The 27,531-nt window shown below is 44.7% G+C and overlaps 1 protein-coding gene across 1 annotated transcript in view; it reads right to left on the bottom strand.

The window, feature by feature from the left end:
- SEMA3G (semaphorin 3G) overlaps positions 1 to 12,281 on the bottom strand; it is an 87,332-nt gene extending 75,051 nt beyond the window's left edge. Inside the window, exon 1 of the mRNA XM_081183887.1 lies at positions 11,779 to 12,281. Coding sequence (XP_081040013.1) covers positions 11,779 to 11,896 — 118 coding nt within the window. The 5' untranslated portion in view covers positions 11,897 to 12,281. The remainder of the gene's footprint in view (positions 1 to 11,778) is intronic.
- Positions 12,282 to 27,531: the final 15,250 nt, after the last annotated feature.

Genomic DNA, 27,531 nt, shown 5'->3' on the forward strand with positions numbered 1-27,531 from the left:
ACCTTACTGTGCAGCTGCTGCTGCTGCTGTTTAGGAGGAGAAGTAGGAGAGCACCAACATGTGGGCAAGCCCAGGCCCGGCCCGAGCCTACTCCACGGCAGCTAGCGCTCCAAGAGAGCAGGCCGGGGCCAAGAGGAAGGCTGTGCAACAGAGGAGACCACAGAAGATAAGATATTACGTCTTTAAAAAACAAAAACTTTTTAAAAGTACATTTTCTCTTTCTTTTTTTTTAAAAAAAAGAGGTTTCCTGGATTCTTGAAAAAAATCTGGTAACCTTAGTACAGTATAGGACACTGGTGCAGCTTTCCCATATGACATCTGGGATTGCTCCATTATGTTGGAAGGGATGTGGACACAAAGAGACAGATCACCATCTTTTGTGGGGCTGCCCAGATAGCCAGATATTCTGGGGAGTAGTACATTAAGGAATACCTAAAATAATGCATGAATCAATGGATTTAACACCTCACTTGGCATCATGCTGGTGGCAGCAAGGCTACTGATTGTTCAAACATGAAAGTCCCTGCAAGGCCTAAACTTGGACTTATATTGTAAAATAAAATTGTCTATTGACCATTGCAGAGAACTCATGAAACAGAAACATTGAGAGGAACTTATAAAAAAAATTTTTTGCAGTATGGTGGCAATTTATCCCTAAATTGGTTGCATGGTGCTTTCAAATTGCTCTGTTTTCTTTTGAACCACATCTGCAAGGCTAAGAGGGGAGTCTTGTCATCTGGGCAGCCCAGAACCTCCATACACACAATCCAGGCTTGCGCACCAGGGGAAGCCACTTCGGTGCTGCTAACACTGCAATTTGACTTCACACTCGGAGGCACACTCCATTGTCTCTTGAGACAGACACAAACCAGCAACAACAACAATGAATGAAACTGGACTTGAAGACAAGATGGCAGCAGCTTCTCATGTCATGAATATAAGGGCTTTACTCCTGCTTGACTCCTGCGTGGTCCAGAGTTAACTAATAGAATTGAGTTAACTAATAGACTGTCACCTGTTTAATATAGCAATAAAAACCATTTAAAATGAATAAATCCTACATAGAGAAGAAAAATGGTTACTTCCAGAGTCTGGGTGAAATTTTCAAAATCCCCTTTTTTTTAATTTCCATGTCTGGCAAAAGCAAATGAATATCCTATTCACCTCTCCTTTTCCACTGCAAAAGCCTCAGCAGTGCCTGCCCCAAACAGCTGTTTCCCTGCGCATCAGATAAGTGTCAATGGGCCTTAAGATTCTTTATCAGAAGACCATTCACAACCAGCCGTGAAGCATATTTCAGTCCCCAAATGGGGGGGGGTAGCCATTTAGATTGCCTTGCCAGCACTGGAAGAATTGCACCGGCCTGCACCCACCCCCACCCACCCCCGAAATTCTTGCAGGGTAAAAGTTCAAGAAAAGAATAGTGTGGAATTGTAGGCACTCGAAGCATAATCCTAGCTTGCCCTCCTCATTAAATGCTTAAAATGTTGCAAAGCCTGGAATCTACATGGCCTGGGAATTTTTCAAACAAGAGAAAATTGGCTCTGGACAGCAACTGGCAGCGAGTGGCTTTACAGAACAGAACCCAAGAGCAACTTTCTCCATCCTGCTGTCCTCCAGATGCTTTAACTATGGCTCCAAATTGCATTGGTCACGGTGTCAGGGGCTGTTGTGAGTTGCAGTTCAAAGAACTGGAAGGCACAAAGTTGGGGAAGGCTATCCTAAAACAGTCAGTGAAGATAGCAATGTCTATCTCAGCACCTCCTAAGCACTCAGCATGTCCTTAGTAAGCAATTTAGCAATGGATGCTCTGGTATCAACTTTAAATGTGAAATAAAAAAATAATAAAAATGCCTCTGGGAAAACTGCACAAGGAAAGCAGTGACTGAAGTGATTGCTGACCAGGAGGGGCTACACACAGGTGCAAATCACATCACCTGGGGTAACTTAGCTAAATGTGCATCTCAGCTCCTTGGCAGAAGGGCAAGATAAGCATGTAATAATGTGCATATTTTATTAGCAGAGTCCCACTCTAGCGATTATGAGATGCGCAGCAACACTTTCTCTTTGGTGGCTCCCTAAGGTTTTGGTGCAGATCCAACTTGTGAAATTTGCTTTTAAAAAGACTCAACCTTCTATTGCATATACAGCAAGGACTGCTTAGCTGGTTTTCACTTAAAGCAGGAACCCCCTCAAATGGGGTTCACACTGGAGCCACACCTCACACTGGAGCCAGTGTGGTGTAGTGGTTAAGAGCGATAGTCTCGCAATCTGGGGAACCGGGTTCATGTCTCCACTCCTCCACATGCAGCTGCTGGGTGACCTTGGGCCAGTCACACTTCTTTTTAGTCTCTCAGCCCCACTCACCTCACAGAGTGTTTGTTGTGGGGGAGGAAGGGAAAGGAGAATGTTAGCCGCTTTGAGACTCCTTAAAGGGAGTGAAAGGCAGGATATCAAATCCAAACTCTTCTTCTTCTTTTCCCAATCAAGCATGTAGCCTTGGTGTCTCATGTGCAAAACAAACATCAAGGAGTTCCCACCCCGCAAAGGTAACTGTTCTTATCAGAGTAAGCTTACTACTTCCTTGTGTGTACCTACACACTGTGAAGGAAACTATGTGATGCAGCTGGTCTCAGGAAGTGGAAAATAACATCCAGAAATACTAAAAAAAAAACTCCAAAGGGCGGGACAGGATTCCGCCTCTTTCCAGTTAATCCTGGCTGTTGACACACTTGCCTCACTTGGCACCTCTCTGGATTGTCACACAGCCAGCTCTTGCTCTTTGAGGATTTTATTATCCCTCCTTACGCCATCCAAGCTCAGCCTTCCAATACAGAAAGCCCATTCTCTACTTTCTGCCGCTTCTCTTACTCTCAGGCTGCCTCCTGCATTGCAGCTGGTGGCTCTCTTGCATTATTCCCAAGGCACACACCTGATTCTCTCCCTCGATCACTGCTGTGTGCTCCCAAAGACAAGAGTAAAATGTAAACATGGAATTATATTTTGCAGTAGGGATGGGCCACCTCAAATGTGTGACAAAAAGGAGTCAGCTCCTTAGATGAAACAATCTATTTGCAAACCATAAGCATTTAAAAAGAAATCATTTGTTCAACTTTCTCTGTGCCCTTTCCCAAAGAACACATCACATTTTACTTTACCCTAGAACCACCCTGGGTAGTGAAAGAAACTTTCAAGCCACACAATCAGAATAGAGGAAAGGTTATTTCTAAAGCTATCTCAAGAACATATATGTTGCTATGGAGAAGGCTCATGTTGCTTAGCTAAAAGAAATCTGGGCACTGATTACATTTGAAAACCCTGGACACTCTTCCACAAGATCTGCTGTGTCACTTTCAGGAGAATTGGGGCTGGGAGTGAGTTGCAAGCCTGACCGTGAGAGTCTTTTACTCAACAAATAAACTACAGCATGAAAGGACGACCTGTTTAAAAATAAACTACAAGGGAAAGGAAACTGAGAGGGTGAGGGGTGAGCAAGACACCTCACTGTGTCAAAGGAGGATGACGAGGATGTTTTGGTCATGTTCCTTTGCAACAAGGAAAAATGGAAAGGTCTTCTTGAATGTGAGATGTGATAAACAGTGGTCCATGCAACACCATCTCCAAACACAGCCACTCAACATCCTCCTGCTCAGTGTGGGGTCTGGCACAGGCCTCCCCACAGCATAGCACTGGAGAGATTCAAGACAGTACTGTGATGCTGTTCCACTTGCGCAACAGACTTCTGCATTGGAACTTTCCATTCCTCCCCCAGCAGTCTCCTGCACACCCTCAAAATCTGCTCCAGGGGGGTGGGGGATACCACAGGGGAGATTCTGAGTGTGCATGAGGGACAGTATGTGTGGTAGTGGAGACAATGCTGAGCACTCAGATGAACTTGTGCTAGAAGCCTAACGCCCTCCAATTCATGCACAGCTTGACTGGATATTCTTGATGTTTATTGTTAAGTTGTGGGTGAACATATCAGACGACACAGCGATTCTTCAAACAGCTCTTGTTTATTCATAGGCCAGAACTGAACTGAAGGGTTCAGCCAGCCTGCTTATATAGAGCTCCACTAGAACACAACAGTAACCATTTTCTGTAACTATCCAATCACTGAATGTCACTTTTGATCCCTTATTTGCATATGTGGACCTGAACGATCTACAGTATCCCCCTGCTGGCCCAGGGTGAGAACTTCAGTACATAACATTTATGGTTCCATGAAACATTAGACTTACTTCCAGAAACCAGAGGGCCATCCAGCAATCGGTCAAAGAGAGTGTGATAAAGGAAATAAGCTACACAGGTTTCTCTTTTAATACACAGACATGCTTTATCAAAACTCTAGAAGACAGTAGCCTTTGCAATGAAACAGATCTACATGTAACCCTTGAAGAGGACTGACCTAAAATCTGTTGTGGTTCCAGAGAGATTTGTGCGTGCACCATTTTAACCTTGCTCAACACCAGTCCTGCACTTGAAATGAAAAGAAATGACCCAGAGACCTCTGGGATATGCTTCCCACTTTGTACATCTTGCCCTCTCCACATGTCCCTCTCTCCATAGTGAATTACCATGGCTTCAGAATTCTCGTCTCAGCCTTGGGTCTAACTTAAATTGGTAGCTGTTACATTTGAAATTAAGCACGTATGTTTGCACCTTAAAAAGATCAGAAGTGCTCAGATACATTTCAAGAAGATGCCACCAAAACCCAGAGCTTTAACATGTCCTTCACATACAGGTTTGCTTCTTATTCATGTGACACCATCCACCACCACCACCAGTAAGCAACGTGTTCACCTATGCTCATAGCTTGCATTTCTTTGCCTCTCCACCTCCCATCACCTGTGATCATTGTCCATGCTGGCTGGGGTTGATGGGTGTTGTAGTCCAAAATGTCTGTAGAGCACCACACTGGCTAACCCAGGACTAAAAACTCCATGAGCCCGGCCTCCTCCAATCTAAATGGGGGGTGGTGGTTGGAGGGGTGTTATCTACTTTTCTCTGCGTTCTACTTTCTTTAGTGAGGACGTCAGTGTTTTGCTTTGGGGGGGCACTGTTGAGCATCACCAGTTTTTATTTTGCAAAATGGGAATTCTGAGGTGCCCACAACAGTTTCTTACATTTTTCCCCTAAGTCCAAAATGTCTGGCGAACCTTGAATTGTGGTGGGCACACTTTGGGTCATCATCCTAGAGACCTAGAAGCCAATCAGGGCTGGGTGGAACGTCTGTCAAACAGGAAGGGGTAGAGAGTTAAATGATAGAACCTGGGCAAGGCTTGGAAGGTGTTCGGGCTAGGGAATTACCTTGGTAGATGGGGGCTTGCTGAGCAGGACAAACCAAATGATTTCCCTCAAGGGTAAGAAAAGTTTCTAGAAGGGGCTGGGGGCATTTGACCACCTTCGTAGATCAAATGGTCATTCTAGGAGGCACAAGTTTAAAGTAGGCATTTTAAGTAAGGCTCTTAATTTCTGCTGTAAAGTGATTTTGACTGAAACAAAGTGCTGTGCCTTAGAAGAGTAACCACAAAGCTTTAACCCTCATTGAGTGTGCATAAATAAAAATCCAGTTTTGTTTACAACGTGCCTCAGCCTTACTTTGATCCTCTGGTTAAGGGATAAGTGGTCAAAGTTTTTCCTTTCACATTATTAAGAAAGCTTGCTGCTGGATATTAGAAAACACTACAACATAGACCTCTTAAGTGTTACTGACAGGGAGCATCTAAGTTTTAACCCGGTCACATTACCTCGCTCCCATTGTTGTAAGCCAAAAATGGCTTATCTCCAGAGTTTGCCACAGTGATTATTGTTAACAATCAGTGAAAGTGCTGAATAGTTACACAGGCATATGTTAATATGTTGAATATTTTCATTCAGCTGTATTTCTATGGTGTTTTCCTAATAAACATAAGTTATTTTAATGGGAATGGATTTTGAAGAGAAGCCTTAAAACATACACTTTTAGTCCTTTAGTGAGCCAAGCCTTGCATTTTAGAGAAAAGCAGTTGGTTAGAACAGGCCACATGCTATTCTATAAAATATCTCTAATGGTTATTACTGTTCCTCTCCCTGAAACAGAAGACTGAATATAGAGGGAAATCATGCTAGATGTCAACATGAAAATATTTTGGTTTGGGCTCCATGAATTATGGTAACTTTTGAATCTACTGTAGCCACACAGAAAGATCCACAATGGCAGCTGCCAACTATACCACTAAAGTAATGTTTGAATTAGTCTTTAGTTGAATACTTGGCTTGAAAAAACAAAAAACAAACGCAGGATATTTTGAAGGGCTGGAACAATTTTGCTTTCTCCAAAGTGGTACATTTCCTTTTTAAAGATCTGCACAGATCTAGATATCAGATGGGCACAATGCCATTTGGACATGGGGTCCACAGTGGAATGAAGGGGGGGAGCAGGATTCTCCCTATGCCACACCATTCCTACATTCTGATGTGTATCTTGCGGCTGCCTCCTCTCTGTTTCCTATTCCAGAAGCTAAGGGAGGTGCAGACATGGCCTATTCAGACCCTAAAAAGCAACGCTTTTAATTTTATCCAGTTTTCAACAAATGCAGGCCAAGAATCAAGACCAGGATATTTGTGGGTTCTGTTATTTGTTGTGGAATCGCCCCTCCTTGGAATTCTCACAGGCCCTAACAGCCCAGTTTTTGGGTACAAGCCTGCAGTTGTGTTGCTTACCCATTAATAAGCTTGGTGGCACCTTAAACAAAAGACTTGTGTGTGTGATGTGTGTTTGCTGTTAACAGGTAAACATGGCTGCCCCTCTGGAATTCTGTGCCCATTGTTATCTTGAGCTACTCATTCACATTTTTAGGCACTGGTCCAAGTGCCTTGATTATCGCTGAAATAATTTGCGGTCCAGTTTTCAGTAATAGCACCTATTATTGTTTCTGCAAGCATTCATAAGCTGCAATGTAAATTATAGGTATTCAACTATGACAACTGTTGGAGAGGTGTTGAAAGAGGAACTATACTTAAACATCAAATTTAGGTTGGTTTATTTTTTCAAGCAGACTGTTCTCAAACAATCTCTCCTAGCTTGGAGCTGCTTGAACACTTTCAGATTTGTATTTTCCTTGTTTTACAACACCCCCTATGGTAGATGGATGCTGTCTGACAAGCGAGTTTAGAAAACCAAAAACTGTCGGAAATTGAATGCTTGCATTGTTTTTTAGCATGATTCATTTTACTTCCCTTCTATGATGAGGCAAATGTCCATGACTACAAAGTACTTAGAGAATAACTCAACTGAGGATTCAGAGTCTTTACCATTTCCAGTCCTGAGGCTCTCAGATCATTAGATACATCAGTCTGGGCTTCAGCCAGTACCGCATCTGCCTCTGGTGAAAATCTGCATGAGTATTCAATCTAAGGCAGCACAAGCCCAACTCTTCTGTTTTGTGTTTCCTGCATTCCCCCAGCTGCTCCTAAAGGCAGACTTTCCTCCATTTCCTTTAGCCTATTTGAGGCTAAGGAGACTTTGCCTGCTGACCACAGTCTCTCATATTGCATGCAGTTGGATCCTGAAGCAATGAATATCCAGTCAGAAAGAGAAATTTTATGTCTAAGTATGTGCAGCTGCCATTTTATCAATACCTCAATGAGATGCTATACTCCAAAACTACCCACAAGCATGGGCCTCTATGCATATTCCAATGAGAATCAAATGTGGATTTGACCCCTGGCTTCCAAAGGAGCCAGCCAACAAAATAAATGCAGAAAGGAACAAACCTTCTGACTAAGATGCAAGTCCAAATGTACCGGTATGTCCGATTCTTGCATTTTGTACTTTCTTCCTACTCATCTTCTTACACAAAGGTCTCCATTCTCAAGAAAGACTCATTTGGTTCCCAACCATAATATTGACGCTGAGTGACTTTGTGATATGGGCTGTTCAAACTACAGTTCTCAAGTCTTTGGGTTTTCCTCTTTCTTGTGAAAACATTGCTAAGCTTCTGGTGTCAGAAAACACTAGGAATTCCTGTCCAGGAGCTGCAAAGTTAGCAACCGTCTGTCTTGGGAGGAATGTAGGAATGAATCTAGGGAGGTGAAATCAAACTGTTGGAAGGTTACAGCACCTACTGTGGCTGTAGAGACTGGTATGTGAGAGACATGTTTTGTTATAGCTGGGGCAGATTAAGGCGTCTTGGTTGTGTTGCTGCACATGCACCATGGTGCTCCTTCTCTCTGCGTTCCTCCCAGCAGTCATTCCTCCTCTGGCCACTGCTATGGATGCACAACGTGTCTTCAGGAACTGTGTTCTTCTGAAAGGGATTCCCACACGGCAGTGGTAAGGTTGCCAGCCTTCATGTCACATTTGTACACATCTTTGTAATGCAACAAAACACATCAGCAGGGCTTCAATACAATTGTTTACAAATTAAAGAAATTTAAAACATCTGAGAACAATCACATATCCTCCCAGCTAATAATCTCAGGGTCTCCAAGAACGGTGTATTTCAGCCATCAAATGCCTCAGTAAGCAAGTAGGTTTTTAAAGTTCTCTTGAATGTTAGTAAAGATGCAAACAGACGCACCTCATCGGGGAGGGCAATGCATTCCCCAAATGAGTAACCACTGCAGAGGAGGACTTGACATAGATCAATTGCCAACTGAGAGGTATCCAGCAGTGGCAGCACCTACAGGGCATCCCACATTGGTTGTAGCATGCAAGATGGTTGACACAGGATGGGACACTATTTTAGGTACTTTTTATTGCTGTGTGTGCTTACATTTGAACTGGATCCAGTAGTTCAGTGTGGATCTGAAAGTAACCAACCTTTTGGGGGATTAGAGATGGCAAGTGAATGGCTAGGTGGGGGGTGTATTTCTAACATGCAATCGACCCTATATAGCATTACACTGCTGAGGAAACAGAATTGAGATTTGCAGAGCAGGCATTCCAAATATGTATGTGCTTTAGCCACTCCTAAGCTTACTAGTTCAAGCTCTGCAGACCTGACAGATTCAACCGGAATCACCCCAGTTGAGAGTGAGAGCAACAGGAAACAACTCAATCTGTATCTTGGAAGTGCTAGCCCTGGTTGAGACAGTTCGGGCAACTTTACAAGCATGTGGAACACCTGGAGCATCTTCCCTTGCTCTCATTCATGCTACCTGCTCTGAGATATGATCATCCTGCCCCCAAGCTGGCTAAAGTAAACAGAGCCTTGACAGCTGAAACAAAGCAGGCTATGGTTGTTACAACTTTCTCCTAGGAGCACAGAGGAGGGGGGGGGGGCTCACAGCACAGCGGCAGAGTGCATGTTTTGCATAAAAAGGACCCTGGCATATCCAGTTCAGAAGGCTCTCAGAGAGCAGGGCTGTTTCCTGGCTGAGACCTTGAAGAGGCACTGCAAGTGGGTGCAGGCACTGGCTAGATGGAGTAACAGAACCATCAGGCTGTATCCAGCAGAGCCATCCCATTAGCACAGTGTAAGAAACATTAGACACATGGGCCAACCTTGGACACCAAGGGATCCAGTTTGGCCCACCTGTCAAAGCAACCTGCATTATAATGGCATCATGTGATTGATGGGAGGGCTGCCCCATTCCCTGTCAGAGTTGGCCCATAGGTTCCCCACTGCTGCATAAGCAAAAGAATTCTGCCTGAGCAATAGGACTTCTTCTCATTCTCATCTTCCTGCTCCCCCCTCCAAATATGCTTTGGGGGATTGAGGGAACCCCCAGAACAGGATTTGGGGGAGGCAAAAGAGGGAGGAGAGAGAGAAAAAGTCCTGCTGTGCAAACAGAAAACATTGCACTAACAGAACAACTTAGCTGGCTGCAACCCATAGTTTTTAACCTGCCATGAGCTGCATTTAATGTTCTGTAAGAGTGGTAGGTTGCTACTTGGGAGGGGACCATATATTATAATTTTCATCTCATTTCATTTTTAAAAATTATACCCAATCTTTTAGGAGAGCTCCCTTCAACATTACAACATTTAAAAGCAAAACATCTCAATCAGTAAAAGCAATAAAACAACATAAACAACACACATAAAAAGTTCTTTTAAAAATCACACAGAAGAAAAAAAAAACACAAAATGAATGGGAGACAGAGAAAAGCAAGCCACACAATGACATCCGAAAATGCTGCAAACTTCTAATAAATACACCAGTACATAGTCAACTGCCTAATGTGCTTTGGCAAAGTGAACATAAGAAAAGCCCTGCTGGATCAGACTAAAGCCCAATCTCAGCCAGCATTCTGCTCCCACAGTGGCCTACCTGGTGCTTATGGGAACCCCACAAGCTGGACATGAGCACAACAGCACTCTCTGCTCCTGCAGTTCGTGTTCACCATATTGCCTCCAATACTGGAAGTGATTATAGTAGCCTTTGACAGCGAAAAGGGGCAGAGAAGCCAAAAAAAAATCAACAGCAAATTTTACACCTAGGCTTGCTCAGGTGAATTCAGTGGAGTTTCCAATTGTTTAGCTGATTCCTGCAGCTGTGCTTTAGCAATAACTACTTTATGCAGTTATTATCAAGAGATAATGTTCATCGTCATGCTGTAAAAAGCTTCACCTGCTGATTTCTGCACAACAAGCTGCTGTTAAGGGCACAAGACCAAAGCTGGCTGGTTTTTCCTTCCTATTCAGTTGGCAGTTCTGCTGGATTTTCATGTACATTTGGCATGCGTTATATGTGCTGCATTTCATAAATGAGTGTTCCTGGAAATGATCTGTTCAAATGTGTGCTACATACATAGCAAGAGACAGCACACAGAGGAGAAAATACGGATGCTGACATGTATGCAACTTTGCCCCCAATTATCCACAACCACCTATATTACTTCATTCTCACAACCTTTCTGTTCTTGATCCCTAGGACACTTGCACACTTTGACAACCCAGCCAGGCATTGCTTCCCACCCAATGCCAAGATCCCTCACCCGACATCCCTGTTCTTACACCTTCTCTTACTCAACTCGGGAAATAAGTCATGATCAAAGCTCTTCAATGGATTCTATCATCCGCCACCTCTCTGAAGAATGTGGAACTCAGTCCAAAGAATCTCCATGTGGCAACTGGGAGCCAATAAAGTACCCAGCAAACAAAAAAGGTGCACATGGGACCATCCCAGCCTGAACTACTGAGACACACAGAGAGCTGTTAGCATGTTCTAGAGGATAAAATGTTGGGTTAGTGTCATGTATGAAAACAAAGAAGTGCTTCTAAGCCTCTCCTGTACTTATTGTGGTACAGGTGAAGGACCAACACACAGCAGAAAGATACTGGCCAACATTGTGTGTTCACATTCTCATTGTTAACCAACTTAAGCTGGAAACATGTATACACACACATACACACAGCACTTCCAGACTGCCATTACTGTATTTTCAGGTATGATACAACATCTTCTAACCTCCCCACAAGCATTTCAGAATGAATGCTCCTTAAAACCACCCATGTTGCCTGATTCCCCTGCAAACAAATCACTATGAATGAAACAAGTCTTCTGAAAGCGCCCATACACACAGAAGCTTCAGGTGTGGAGGCAGACTTGGCTTTCTTTGGAAAAACAGGGTTCAAAACCTAACTCTTTCTCGACTGCCTGGCCCATGGATGCCACTCGCTCCAGCTGCACTTTCTCAGCCTCCATTGTTCATCTGTAAAATGGGAACATTAAAGTCCCACCTCCAAAGATTATTTGGAGGTTAAATAAGAAAAGAAAGCGGGCATCAAATATGATTTTTTTTTCAAAGGGGGGGGATGCTTTCTACTGAGTGAGGTGATAATCTTACCTTTAGATGAGAGGCGAAGTCGAGGCACGCTGCCCTTCGTGGCACCGCAGCTGGCCAAGGGGTTGCAGATGAGCCACCACCAAGTCGCCAGGCCAGCCAAAATGTATCCACCTTTCATGGTCCCTCGCTTTGCCTCTCGCAGGGAGGCAGCCACTTCTTCCCGTCAGTTCAGAGGGGTTGCCACCCTGACCCCGCTTCTCCCGTCGCGACAGGGACGCCCCTCAGTGCGCCGCCGCCGGCCTGCTAGAAGTGGCGGCTCCCGCAGCGCGCGCTTTCTCCCTCTACACACTAAACGAGCGCGACGCGCCCTCAGGAGTTCGAGCCGGCCGCGCGTCTCCAGCAAAAGTTTTATACAGGCAGGGCTCCACCCAGCTTCTCAGCAAGGCGATCGCCAGAGACCCAGAGAGCTGAGGCGGGGAAAGGACGCGGGAGGGAGGCGCGGCCCGCCTTCAAGGACTTCCCGCCAGCCGCACGCGCCTGAGGCGACTAAGCTGCCCCACCGAGCGAGCCACCCCTCAGGGTGTGGGTGTATTTGTGCATGTGTTACATTTCACCTCAGTGCTGCCCACTCTCTCCTTCCGCTGAGACGGGAAAGCAACTGCCAAGTTAAATGACTCCCTGCTGTAGCTCCACGCTGACTGACTGCTGTCCATTCTCACGAAAGGGGGATAGACTTGATCCCTGGAATTGGGTTTGGGGATCTAATCTCCTGTAATATTTCCCTACTACACACATCCCTCTCCATGCCTGCAACGGGTTTTCCATCCCAAAGAATGCACTCCCCACACCCGTTCCCCCATCTGAAAAATAAATATATTGATTCCCCACTCTAGCCAAATGGACACAGTCCAGCAGTGTCTCTCAGGTTCTCCTTGCTGCCAGATGTGTCCATTTGAACTGCCCCTGTTACCTGCTCCTTTTTGTTTCTCGCACTGATCTCACTTTACACACATCCTGAGCTGGTGCTGGCGCCTGTTCCAGATAAAACGGAGCAGAGAAATGGGATGCCTAAGAGTGGCTTGCTCTTTAAAAAACATATTGATACCCATTTTTGAGCCTGACCAGCCTGGTCACCACAGCAAAGCGACAGAATGGAAGAACATGGAGCCACTACCAGGGCTGCCTGACTCATATGTTGACCACAAGTTGGCCTTATTTCCAAGTAAATATGCATTGGCCAAGGAAGGCTGGTCCATTTGGGCAGATGGGGCACTGCCCCACCATCTCAGACGGGCCCCACCTGCCTGCAATTTACATGTGTGTAGCATCAAGTAGGAGGATGGGGGCAAAACTGCCTTCTTCCCCATCAACCCCAATGGGCACCAGTTGCCACTTTGCATAGGATGAAACTGCATGGTGTAAACTACTTTGAACACATTAATTTTTTTAAAAGGAAGTGACTGTGGAGAAACGATGAACTGCAGGTCCAGTGGCCCATGCAGACTATCATCCTCTTTCTGACATTGGCCAAGCCCAGACACTTAAAGATTTTGTAACAGCATGGGTTTCTAACAGAAGACTCCATTCCAGCATCTTCTTCATTATTTCCTTCAGCCTCTAAAAGCATTAGATCATGGAAAGCAACAACAAAGAAACCCTGAGCTTCTTACCTATTAGCCACAGATACCACATTTGCTTTCATCTATTGAATTGGTATCCCACCCTTTCTCCCAAAGGAGATTTCTATTGAAATCGTTTTAGTTATACCAGAGATCAGGGAAGGTACCACTAAGACCAAGAGGATGCCAGTGTAGTTAACAAGCAGTGCCGAGGAAGGCGTTAGAGGCAAGAAGACTTCCTTCAGGAAACTGAAGCCTTGCCCGTAAATGGTCTGGACTTACCAGTAAGTGTTAGACTGTGAGGTGGCCAGGTTTGCTGATGTCACCATATTGTTCAGGGTGGTAAGAACAAAAAGGAACTGTGAGGTGCTCAAAAGTATTACTCCAAACCAGGCTAATGAGCATTAGAATGGCAAATGCAACTCAGTAGAAACAAGCATGAAGTGATGCACATTTGAGCAAAATAAATAAGTAAATCTCCAATTTCACATGTATGCTTATGGAGTCAAAAATATACTTGCATACAGTATTGGTGATGACTGTTCAGGAAAGATGTCTTGAAGCCGTGATGGACAATTCAATGAAAATGTCAGCCCAGTGTGTGGCAGCAATGAAAAAAAACGTAAATTCCCTGTTAGGAATAATTAGGAAGGGGTTTGAGAATGAAAGTGACAGTATCATCATGCCATTGGACAAATCTACATGCAACTACATTTGGAATACTGTACTGTATACCAGAGCTTTTCCAAACTTTTCATGTTGGTGACACACTTTTTAGACATGCATCATTTCACGACACAGTAATTCAGTCTTACTAGCAAACAGGAGGTTAAGCTTACCCCTTTCCAGCCCCAGTAGGAGTGCCAGGAGTATTCACGCAACACACCTACACACTGCAGCTGACACACTAACATGTCACGACACACAGTTTGGAAAGCTCTGCTGTATACAGTTCTGGTTGCCTCCCCTTTAAAAAGATACTGTAGAGCGGGAAAAGGTTCAGAAAAGGACAAGCAAAATGGTCAAGGGGCTGAACAATTCCACCCCAAGTAAAGACTGAAATATTTTGGGCTTTCTTTTTAGTTTAGAAAAAAATGACAGGTACCGGTAACTGGAAAATGATAGATGTGTATAAAATTGTTCATGGTGGCAGAGAAAGTGAACAGAGACACTTCCCACCCTACTTTCATAATGATAGAACCTGGCATCATTCCGTGAAGCTGAAAGTTGGAAGAGTCAAGACAGACAAAAGGAAGTACTTATTCACACTCTCCTGACCATTAGGTTCAGTCGTGGCCGACTCTGGGGTTGTGGCGCTCATCTCGCTTTATTGGCCAAGGGAGCTGGCGTAGTTTCCGGGTCATGTGGCCAGCATGACTAAGCCGCTTCTGGTGAACCAGAGCAGCGCACGGAAATGCCGTTTACCTTCCCACCGGAGCGGTACCTATTTATCTATTTGCACTTTGACGTGCTTTTGAACTGCTAGGTTGGCAGGAGCAGGGACCGAACAACAGGAGCTCACCCCGTCACGGGGATTCGAACCGCCGACCTTCTGATCGGCAAGTCCTAGGCTCTGTGGTTTAACCCACAGTGCCACCCGCATCCCATACTTATTCACACAGCGCATATTTAAACTATGGAAATCACTAACACAAGATGTGCCAATGGCCATCAACTTGGATGGCTTTGAAAGCAGTTTAAATAAGTTCATGGACGATAAGTCTGTCAATGGCTACTAACTTATGGACTTCTCATAGGCAGCTGATTGGCTGCTATGAGAACAGGATACTGGACCAAGATGGGCTCTTCTTACGGTCTTGAGACATTTTGGTTTTGTGAGCACAGGGAGTTATACAAAATGTTTTTGAGCCACAGTGCATCTTTGAAATTATTCGTCTAGTTATAACAAAGAGCATTTTCAACTATGTGGCTTTAAGAGAGTTTGATTGAATATGCTTCTAATACTTTTGCTGGCATTAAACTTTAATGGCCACAATGCCCACTCAGATTAAAGCATTCTCTGTTCTGCATTACCGGTATTCACACATTCACATTAATAGCAAGGAAAGTTCAGGGGCAAATTGTTCACTTGTGCAAATTGTCTAAGGATTCTTGCATTGTACTTCTTAGTTTCCTGTATATTCATCATACAGCTTGAGGGATATCTGCAACTGCCTGGGTTAATATAGAATAGGTCTTTTGTGCTGTTAGCAATGCTTTGGTTTTTGTGTGTGTTTTTCTTTTAGAAGGAAGAATTTTGGAAGGTATGTGCCTTAATGCTGCAATGACATAAGAAACTACACCCCTAGAAATTGTCCGTGTCACATAACTGCTATAGCCAAAAAAAATCTTGACCCCCTATTGAATCTGGTGACACCAGAACAAGACTCCCTGCCCACCTGGTTCTTTTATTCCATCTGTCAGAGAAAATGGCTGCAATCCTATGCACACTTTCCTAGGAGCAAACCCTGTTTAATACAGTGGGACTTACTTCTGAGTAAACATGCCAATCTGATATAGCAGTGGGACTGGTTAATTTATTGCAATCTACAAAGCCCTTTGCTGCCATTTGGGGGAGGGAGAAAAGAGACAATACTTACCATTGTTTCAAGTTACTATAAATATCATTAGACACCATGTGGTACTAAGATAAAATTTGGACTTGGGCCCCATGTTAACATTCATGGGTCCAACATCTGCACTGCCAGGCTCCAAATAAGAATGAAATTAGAAGGGCTACACCAGAACAATGTTGAGAAACAGGCCAGCCAGTTTTAAAGTTGCCTGAGGAAATCCATTGCACTTTCTATTCTGGTGGGACGGGGGGATGGACAAGGGAAGAAAAGTTTTAAATAAGACTTTGGAACTGTTGGAAAAGTTCAGGTCATCTCTTTATAATTGTGGAATATATTAAAAACTTTTTTTGCCAAGACATATTTTCTCTTTGACCCTAGTTCAGTTTCAGCAATATTACGGAGAACCAGTGTGATGCGGTGGTTAAGAATATTAGTAAGACTGGGGAGATCCAGGTCTATAACCCCACTCAAGTCTAGAGCTCACTGGGTGTCCTGAAGCAGTCATTAGCTCTCAGCTAACTTACCATATAGGGAAGCGGGTGGCGCTGTGGGTTAAACCACAGAGCCTAGGACTTGCCGATCAGAAGGTCGGCGGTTCAAATCCCTGCGACGGGGTGAGCTCCTGCCAACCTAGCAGTTCGAAAGCACCTCAACGTGCAAGTAGATAAATAGGTACCGCTCTGGCGGGAAGGTAAACGGCGTTTCCGTGTGCTGCTGTGGTTCGCTAGAAGCGGCTTAGTCATGCTGGCCACATGACCCGGAAGCTGTACGCCAGCTCCCTCGGCCAATAAAGCGAGATGTCGGTCACGACTGGACCTAATGGTCAGGGGTCCCTTTACCTTTTAACTTACCATATGGCAGGAGTGGGGAGCCATTGACCCTCCAGCAAGGGTGCTAACTTGAATAAAATATTGAGGGGGGGAGCAGGTAATCCCCGCCCCACATAATCTTATGGCATGGCACACACACACCATTTGAATGGCAATGCCCATCAACCTTGGGGGGGCAGCCCCCTCAAATACTTTATGGGGGGGCAAAGGGACCTCGGCCCCTAAGAGTTGGTTTCTATGCCCTCCAGCCTGATCCAGTAAATCTGAAGTAGCCCAGTATACCTGAAGGAGCATCTCCACTCCTATCATTCAGCCTAGTCACAGAGAACTAGCTCTGAGGGCCTTCTGGCGGTTCCCTCACTGCGAGAAGTGAGGTTGCAGGGAACCAGGCAGAGGGCCTTCTCAGTAGAGACGCCCGCCTTGTGGAATGCCTCCCATCAGATGTCAAGGAAATAAAAAACTATCTGACTTTTAGAAGACATCTGAAAGCAGCCCGGTTTAGTGAAGTTTTTAATGTTTGATGTTTTATTGTGTTGTTAACATTCTGTTGGGAGCCGCCCAGAGTGGCTGGAGAAACCCAGCCAGATGGGTGGGGTATAAATAATAAATTATTATTGTTTGTTTGTTTGTTTGTTTGTTTATTATCATTGTCATCGTCATCCAGCTCACTAAGTCTTCCCTGGTAGCTCACTAGTCCACCAACACAATTTAGTGCCCTACCTAATAAAACAAAAAAAGTATGTAGATCCAGTTAAACCTCTGATGAGTAGGGAAGAGCCAATGCTCATCTTGTGGTACTAGGCTGGGCAGAGAGGCTGAAATCTCACTACATAACCCTCCACCAGGGTGGGAATATGGACTGCCCTTGCCCCTGTTCATCTCATTAATCATCTGATGAGCAGTGGGACGAACAATGCTTGCTCTGTCTTAGTGTGTGTGTGTGTGTGTGTGCGTGCGCACGCACGCGCATGCACACATGCATTGGAACATTGGTCTCTCTGTCCCACTTTGGCCACACCCACTTTTGTCTTGGCCCCACCCTCTGATTGCTTGCACCTCCTGAGGGATTGGCCAAGAGCAAATATGGCCCATAGGCTGAAAGGGGTTAGCCACCTTACAGGGTACCTGTGAGAATGAAATGAGCAAGGAAGATCCATCTACATCAACCTGAACTCCCTGCAAGAAGGGTCAGATTTTAACTGCAATTGTGTGTGTGTGTGTGTGTGTGTGTGTGTGTGTGTGTGTGTGTGATTTTTAAAATGAAAGAAGGTTTGGCTTGTGTCTCAAATGATGACTTGAGATGTTAATGCAAGCACTAGGAGCAAACCATGAATTCTCTGTTCTGTGTTACATAGATATTAGGAGACATAGATGCTTTAAAGGAAGGAAAGGGCTTTAAACAGATGTCAGGACCAGGCGAGGGAATACTGGAGGTCCAGCATGCAATCAATTACAGCATGTCATAGAGGAGGGAGTGCTAATTGAATTCAATTAGTTCAGGGCTTGCCCCAGGATCCCCAAGGAAGAGTTTAGGAAGGAGAGAGAGGTAAAGGATTTGTATTCCAGACAGGAGGAGCAATAGAGAGGCATCAAAACTTGTGGAAAGGGGGAGACCTTAGCCATGTTAACAACTGCACAACTTCAGTGTGTGCCAGTAGCCCTTGGCCTTCTAGAAAAGGAGCAAGCTGTATGCTTTTGCAGTGAACAGTCCGATAATTAACATATTTATACTTGTCAAATAAACACAAACAGGCTGTCCTGGAGTAAGTGTATGAAAATGAGTCGAAAGAGGAAACTTCCTGTCTGCCAATATAGCTAGTAAATGTTCCCAGTAAAGACTCTGGCAGATAACTTTTACTTTATATTCCCTGGCCAAGGTTAAACAGTAAGTGAATGAGGAAAACAACTGTGTGATCTTGCTGGTACTTAACCAAGATCTGGTGGGATAAATCTTGATGTTTAATTTTATACATCTACAACATCTGTATGCTGCTATTCTACTGTTCGCTGGCCCTCATGGCTGCATACAGCCAATAAAATACAAGTTGTTGTTGTTGTTGTTGTTGTTGTTGTTGTTGTTGTTGTTGTTTGGGGGCAGCTGTGTTGGTCTCCTGCAGGAAAAGCAACAAAGAATCTTGTGGCACCTTAATAGCCAGCACATTTATTATAGCATAAAATTTTGTGGATTAGAGTCGACTTCTTAAGATGGATGAAGTGTTGTTCTATGACTTAGGACCTAAGTTGACAGGTATATATATCCGTAGGGTTGTAAGGGGTTGGGGGCAAATTGTAAGCAGCGAGGTCAGCTTACCAAAGCCAAAATGTTTGCATTACCTCCAACACTGCTTTGTGAATAGTCCACTGTAACAATTCTGCATACATTTAAACTTTAACATAATTGTCCAGGTCTGTAATTTTGGCATTTCATTTCCCTCTGACCTCACTGCGTGCAGACTCCCCAACCACACACATACATACCTGTCAGCTTAGGATAACACATCATGCATGTGATGAAGTGGACCCTAGTTCACAAAAGCTTGTGCCGTGTGACTCTGATGTTTATCCTTAATTTTGTTTCTTCTGTCTCTGCTTCAAGCACATTTACTCAGTGGTAAGTTCTACTCAGGTCAATGGAGTGGGGTGGGGCTTAAGAGTACAATCTAAACCCCTGTCCAACAGCAGTGGAGCTTGATGGGGCAGTGAGGCCATTGCAATATCCACAGCTCCACCATTCATATTGGAAGGAGGAGAGGGGAATAAAAAACACGTCTATGGTTGTGGAAGCTCTCAGGTTGGTGCATTATGTAGCAACAGCCAAATGGAAATAATGCATTACTGGCACTTCCTTGGGGCAAGAGAAACTATTTATGTATGTCTCACATGCACATAAAGATGCAGTGGCAGCGATGCCGATACTTCTCAGAGAAGAATACTCTTTTTTTTTTAATATTGTGAACTGGCCTGAGCTCTTTGGCTGAAGGGTGGTATATAAATTTAATAAATAATGACAACAATAAAAGAGCAGGCTCACAAAATAAATAAAAAACAAAGACCCTAAAACCTAAAAGAGTTTTCACAGTCCAAAGGGATACCCAAGCACCTCTTTCAAAAGAAGAGAATGTTGTTTTTAACACCAGCTGCCTTTGCTCAAGTCAATACCAATTTACATAGCTAAGGGGCAGTGTGTTGCAGCAGATGATTATGTGCAAATGACATAAAGGGCCAACTCCTTTGAATCTGACCCCTCAGAATCACATGGAACTGTGGTGCCCAAACTTTTTCCTCTACCATAGACCCCTTGAAAAGTGCTTAATTATTTTTCTGCCGGCTGTAGCAACTGTAATATGCTGTGCTATATGTTGTACAATTTTTTATTCTATTTTGATTGCCTCTTTTATTTATTATATACTGTATTGTATTAAAATACCATATAAAAAATAAAAGCAGCAATACAATTACAATTCAGATCAATGGAATGGATGTCCCACCTCCTCTCTTCAGCCACAAATCTATGGTCATTTTGTGGGCCACCAGAACAAAGCTTGCTGAACAAAGTTTGGGAACCTCTGGCATGGAACATTTTGTAACAGGCTCTTCCTGCTTTTGGACTAGATGTCATACAAGACCACCTCCAACTATATGATCCCAGGCCATTAAAATCTCTGCTGTAGTAAGAAGTGTCAAGTCTACACCCCAAAATGCTACACCCCCTGCTGATTGACAGACATACCCTATGCCTGGAACACCCCCCATCCCTCACCCCCTCACCCCCAGGTGCTTGACTATCCTTTCCAAACTCTCTCTCTCCCAGTGTTTGGTTCCTTTGTCCACCACAGTCTTGCCTTTTTTTCCTGTATTTTGTGCTATCTGGTGATATGGATCCAAACCTAAACCAGTATCCCCAGACCTTTTGTCAAGCACCATCCTCTTCTGCCTCCATCTTTCTTTTGTGTTAAGCTATTGGCATGTTTCCGTGCGCTCTGGTTTCTGCCACGCTGTTCTGTTGCACCAGAAGCGATTTAGTCATGCTGGCCACATGACCCAGAAAGCTGTCTGTGGACAAACGCCGGCTCCCTCAGCACCCCATAGTCGCCTTTGACTGGACTTAACCGCCATGGGGTCCTTTACCTTTACCTTATAGGGTGCATGACACTATAGGTCACTCCAGTCTGGTGTTTGGTTGCGGGTGTCTTCTGCAACATGTTCTTGACACAATAACAGCACATTAGTGGTGGATTTGTTCGGCTTTGGTTTGCTCTGCTTCCTAATGCTACTAGATTGCTGCTGTCCGGAGAAAACAAAATAAAAATAAACCGATACACTGTGATATAAACAATTACAGGTTTTCAGCAGGGAATTATGGGATATGAACCGATTGGAAATGAAGTAGTGTGACCACCCCAGAACTTCTGGAAGTGCAAACAATGTTGAAAGTGGGACCGTGTTTGGCAACTCCGGTAGCATCATGTGCAGAAACATCATGAATGCGCAATAAAAATTACGACGGAAGGGGCCCCAAGTTTTGTGTGGTATCTAGCACATTGTTGGTGCTAAATGAATGTTAACGCATAGTGAGAATTTTAGGGTCACAAATTTTAGACGTTTTGCATACTAAAAATGATCCTCATCCAGAACTCCCCTATCAGCCCTAAATTAATCTAAACAATGCTGTCCCCTCACCTCAAGTTTCTTCCTCACATTCTCCCTCTGTTCATTTCGTGCCATCCTGTGGGACTCTGATGATCACAGAACTGGCCACCGACAGGCCTAAAGAGATCAGTCTCCCCTTTAATCAATCACATAGTATCACTAACACAGAGACAGCCCCGATATCCTGGCTCCCATTCTGCTCTCAGCTGGCTCTTCTTACATCCTGCCATTCACCTCCTTTTTTTCACACTTTTTTTTTCTAACTTAGGCTCTCCATGAATTGTTTATTTTCCATTCTAGCTTATGTGCATATTCTTGGCCAAGCTCTTAACCCTCATCCCACAAATCCTTTTAATAAAGGCAGCATTAGTTAGCAATAACCAGCTGAATCTGAATCCCTGCCAAGCTCTGCGGATCCCATATAATCCTCCTCCCTCCCTACATTTGCTTTGAGCACCGAACTCCGCTGCTCACATAAAGCTGTATATGACCTCATCCAGGTTGCCCAGACCCATGCCACAACAACATCACCAAGGAGGATCATATTTCTCCTGGGATATATAAAATATATGACCTTTGTCCCTCTCCCCTTTGGGGCATTCGATGGGTTCCCTTAATTAACCAGGCTCCTGTCATCAGCACCCTGTGCCATCATTCTTTCAAACTAATTTTCTCTTCTAAAGCATTTCTGGGACAGAGGGGGGGATAGGAGTTGCTCAAGCAACCAAGCTCCTCTTCACAGAAGCAAAGAAAGAAAAATTAAATGTGTGAGTGTGGCATTGGGAGAGATCTCATGCCAATTCATTCTAGGCAAAAATCAGTCTGATGGTGCTGCAACAAATGATGTGCAGAAACTCAAAACCCGCATGCCCCCTTTATGTGGGTGGGACAGGAATATGTATCCCTCTCCAGCAGGATTCTCCCCTCCCCCCCAAAAAAAACCTTCACAAAGAGAGCACAATCCAGCAATATCTATTCACCACTATGGAGAAAATCAGTCAAGCTTCAGTTATCTGTGTGACTGTGTGACTAGGGCTACAATCCTGTGTTCATTTATGTAGGAGAAAATCCAGTTGAACATAATGGAATTTGCTTGCATGTTGTTTATGTGGTAGTTAGACTTCAGCTGTGCACACACTATACCTTCAATATAGATTTGAAGCACTATAGTTTGTTTGGGGTTTCTGGGAATTGTAACTCTGTGAAGGGGAAATTGCAATGCTCCAAATTCTTTGATGGAAAATGTGCTTTACTTCAAAGGCATAGTGTATTATTGAGCATTCATTCTGCTTTGTATAGGGGGTGGTTTTATGACAACGAGCATTCATCCTGATTTGCTTGCAGGGAGTTTTATCTATTAATCACCTGTTCACCTCACATTTCTCTATGCATTTGCCCATCACTGTTCTACCTTTTTTTAAGTGGACACATGCTAGGGCCACAGATCACTTTAATCTGCTTTAATAGCAAACCTAAAGTTCAGGTGAAGAGGACGCGGGTGGCACTGTGGATAAAAGCCTCAGCGCCTAGGGCTTGCCGATTGAAAGGTTGGCAGTTCGAATCCCCGTGGCGGGGTGCGCTCCCGTTGCTCGGTCCCAGCGCCTGCCAACCTAGCAGTTCGAAAGCACCCCCGGGTACAAGTAGATAAATAGGGACCGCTTACTAGCGGGAAGGTAAACGGCGTTTCCGTGTGCGGTTCTGGCTCGCCAGAGCAGCGATGTCACGCTGGCCACGTGACCCAGAAGTGTCTGCGGACAGCGCTGGCCCCCGGCCTCTTGAGTGAGATGGGCGCACAACCCTAGAGTCTGTCAAGACTGGCCCGTATGGGCAGGGGTACCTTTACCTTTTAAAGTTCAGGTATGCACTTGAGCCCCTTCCACAAAATAGTGGCAGTCTGAAGCAGCCTTCTCAACCTTGTGTCCCCAGATGTTGTTGGACTACAACACCCATCATCCCTAGCTAGCAGAACCAGTGGGTGATGGGTGTTGTAGTCCAACAACATCTGAGGACACAAGGTTGAGAAAGGCTGGTCTGGAGGTACACTTACTTCCAAGTAAGAATGCATAATTTATTGAATTATGGCCAGGAATGTCAGAGTCATTATTTCCACTGGACTAAAACCATCCACTTACATTTCTTGCCTTCACAGAAAGGTAAAAATGTTCCCTCGAAGCTCATTTGTCAGTTGCTGTCTGGAATGGATGGGTTTCTTGGAAGGCACAAGCACTGATAATGCGATCCTGGTCTGGGGAAGTCATTCTGAACAAGTTCTCTGGAGTGCAGATAGTAAAATATTTGTCAGGAGGAGTCTGGTGTGCTCTGAATTTGTTGAATGTTGGGGCCTGAATCCAACCATTCCTTTTCAGTCTGCACAATGTGCATAAGCAGATTTTCTCAAGTATGTTGTAAGCCTTCACTGCTCTTTCCTCTCAAGGAAACTGGCCTTAGAAAGGTCTAAATTCTAAGAGCTTGAGGAAGTGGGAGAGGAAAACACTAGTAATTAAGCAAAGTGCTCTAGCAGGAATGCAATATCGTGCTTGGAATGTCTTCTTAAAAAGCTGGTGTGCCTGCCAAAATCTGGTTACTCTCACCACCAAATAACCACAGACTGCTTCCCTGGTCTTTAATTCAAGACATTTGAATTCCCAGCTCAGAGAGTCTGGCTTCTAGAAAGACAGAGGTCCTGGTGCCTCTGATTTCAGACATCAGCTTTGCCTGTATCCTATTATTCTACTCTACAAAAAATTGTGCTGAATGCTGCAGGACAACAGTAGCTCTGAGGAAACTGTAGAAACAGTGAAAAGATTGAGGGTGGTAGAAGGGATATAAGATGTTTTCTGTTCCACTCTGCATTTGTCACATGCAGCAATGTGTCTAGTCTGCTGCAGTTCACCTTACACCAGTGGTTTTCAACCAGTGTGCCATGGCACCCTGGGGTGACTTGAATGATTGTCAGGGGTGCCGCAGGCAACATTGGCCTCTGTCCCTCTTTCCTTCCCTCCCTCCTCTGTTGCCCTCTTGCATTTCTGCCTCCCAAAGGCTTGCACAGCTGTTTGTTGCAGCAGCCCTGGCTACAAGCTCCCCAGGCGAATGGTCTTCTGGCACTGGCCACGAGGTACTTCTCAGGCCCCTGTGGGGCAGTGTGAGGAGGCATCTCTCTTTGGGGCAGGGGGGGCAGCTCAGAGACCAGAGGTGGCAGCTGCAGCTGCCCAGAGGACTCCCAAACAGAGGCCAGAGGAGAGGGGGCTGAGGGAACACTCCAGAAGGGAGGGTTTTTGAAAAAGGGTGAGAGACTGCCAGCTCTGCAGGCAAGGGGTAATTGGGCTCCTGAGCCCCATGGGAGTGCTGTAGAAAGAATGTAATTTGTCAAGGAAGCCATGGACTCAAAAAGTTTGAAAACGTCTGGTGTTAAGTATTCAGTGGTCTTTGTTTGCCTGAGCTTGAGTCTTGACTATGGATTCTGAGCCCCTGTGTTCTGATTCAATACATGATATCCAATCACAGAACATTTCAGGATTTGAGCCTCTGTCATTGGCCCTTAAAATCTGAGCCATGATTCGCATCTTGGAAGTTTGGACAGCCAATCACGCTTTGCCCCTGGCTGTCCAGTTCTGCTAGTTCAATAAATGTTCTTGCTGTTATCACTGTGTCTTGCCTCGTGGGAACCCGTCTACACTTCACCTCTGCCTTACACTAAAACCTATGCTATTCCCCTTGCTGTCTGCTACGGCAAAACAATGTAACTTACGCAATTTGCATTATTATTGCATTATCCACCCCATTTTGCATTTATTTCAATGCAAAAGAAGCACAAGGGAAAGGCAGGGAGGGTTGAACATAATCAGTTACATACCATTTGTGGACTGAAAGCAACAACAGTGAATACTGGTCATATTTGCTGGATTATTTCCATTCTGGACATGGGGCAAATAAGCAAGCATGGGCAGTTTCCGCTCCCATTTCTGTTTGCATCTGAATTCTCCAACAACTCTAGGTGGGAGAGTGATATTACATCCACTAGCCCTGCCCCATCCTATTCACACCAAACTTGTGCACAGAGGCCTTTTACCTGCCCCACATCTAGTGTCATATATGATGTCAATGTGAGAGAAGCGGGTGTGGCTTGGCCTCCTGGGCCAAATGGAGGGTCTTATTAAGCCTTTGCGTTAGAGGTTCCCCACTGCTGTTCTAGAGAGATGCTTATCCAGCCTTCCCCGAACACAGATTTTTCCTAAGCAGACTTCAGTTGAATGCCAAGTGGAGGAGAATATGGTCAGAGAAACAAGCCAGGAAAGACTTGGGTAAGCAGCTGGCACAATAATTGGCTGTAGCAGTGGAGCAGCCACACCGTGTCAGCTTTCACAAACTCCCTGCAGTGGAATTACTTCATAACTACCCACTGCTAGACCAATTCAGTTCATTTATAGCAAAGTGAGGCTTGATGCTCTTACACAAAACCGTGCCCCATGATATTCTTGTAAAGAAGCTGGTAAAATGCGGTCTTGACTATGCTACCACTCAGTGGATTTGTAACTGGCTGACTGACCGAACCCAAAGAGTGCTCATCAATGGTTCCTCTTCATCCTGGAGAAGAGTGACTAGTGGGGTGCCACAGGGTTCTGTCTTGGGCCCGGTCTTATTCAACATCTTTATCAACGACTTGGATGATGGACTCAAGGGCATCCTGATCAAATTTGCAGATGACACCAAACTGGGAGGGGTGGCTAACACCCCAGAGGACAGGATCACACTTCAAAACGACCTTGACAGATTAGAGAACTGGGCAAAAACAAACAAGATGAATTTTAACAGGGAGAAATGTAAAGTATTGCACTTGGGCAAAAAAAATGAGAGGCACAAATACAAGATGGGTGACACTTGGCTTGAGAGCAGTACATGTGAAAAGGATCTAGGAGTCTTGGTTGACCACAAACTTGACATGAGCCAACAGTGTGACGCGGCAGCTAAAAAAGCCAATGCAATTCTGGGCTGCATCAATAGGAGTGTAGCATCTAGATCAAGGGAAGTAATAGTGCCACTGTATTCTGCTCTGGTCAGACCACACCTGGAGTACTGTGTCCAGTTCTGGGCACCACAATTCAAGAAGGACACTGACAAACGAACGTGTCCAGAGGAGGGCAACCAAAATGGTCAAAGGCCTGGAAACGATGCCTTATGAGGAACGGCTAAGGGAGCTGGGCATGTTTAGCCTGGAGAAGAGGAGGTTAAGGGGTGATATGATAGCCATGTTCAAATATATAAAAGGATGTCACATAGAGGAGGGAGAAAGGTTGTTTTCTGCTGCTCCAGAGAAGCGGACACGGAGCAATGGATCCAAACTACAAGAAAGAAGATTCCACCTAAACATTAGGAAGAACTTCCTGACAGTAAGAGCTGTTCGACAGTGGAATTTGCTGCCAAGGAGTGTGGTGGAGTCTCCTACTTTGGAGGTCTTTAAGCAGAGGCTTGACAACCATATGTCAGGAGTGCTCTGATGGTGTTTCCTGCTTGGCAGGGGGTTGGACTCGATGGCCCTTGTGGTCTCTTCCAACTCTATGATTCTATGATTCTATATCTTGTTTTCCGTTTACTATACAGATGTTAACATGCAACATGAGATCAATTGTTGATTGCACTGAGGAACTCACAATGAAGTTTGTTTTTAATAACTTTTTAATCTGTTTGACTCTTGCTAAAAAAGAAAAAAAGCCAATCTCAGAGACTGCCAGTTCAAGACATCCTGAGTCGCCTATTTGAAAATCTTGCATACTACAACTAACATTTATATCTGTTAATAAATAGAATTAGAAATAAATAAAAGGAAACCAACTTTCATACAGTTCCTGACAGGGGTTCCTGGTACTTACCTGAGGTTCATGTTTAGGACTATTTTGTGAATGGCGAGTTATAAGCACAATCAATCCATACTGTAGCAGTTAGGAGAATCCAAGAAACTGTAATCCTCTCTCCATTTAGCCCAGGGTTTCCCAGACTTGGGTCTCCAGCTTGTTTTTGGACAACTCCTCTCATCATCCCTGGCTAGCAGGACTAGTGCTCAGGGATGATGGGACTTGTAGTTCAAAAACAGCTGGAGACCAAAGTCTGGGAAACCCTGATTTGGCCTGCCTGATCTGCTGG

This window comes from Podarcis bocagei, assembly GCF_964188305.1.
Source record: "Podarcis bocagei genome assembly, chromosome: 2".
NCBI lineage: Eukaryota > Metazoa > Chordata > Lepidosauria > Squamata > Lacertidae > Podarcis > Podarcis bocagei.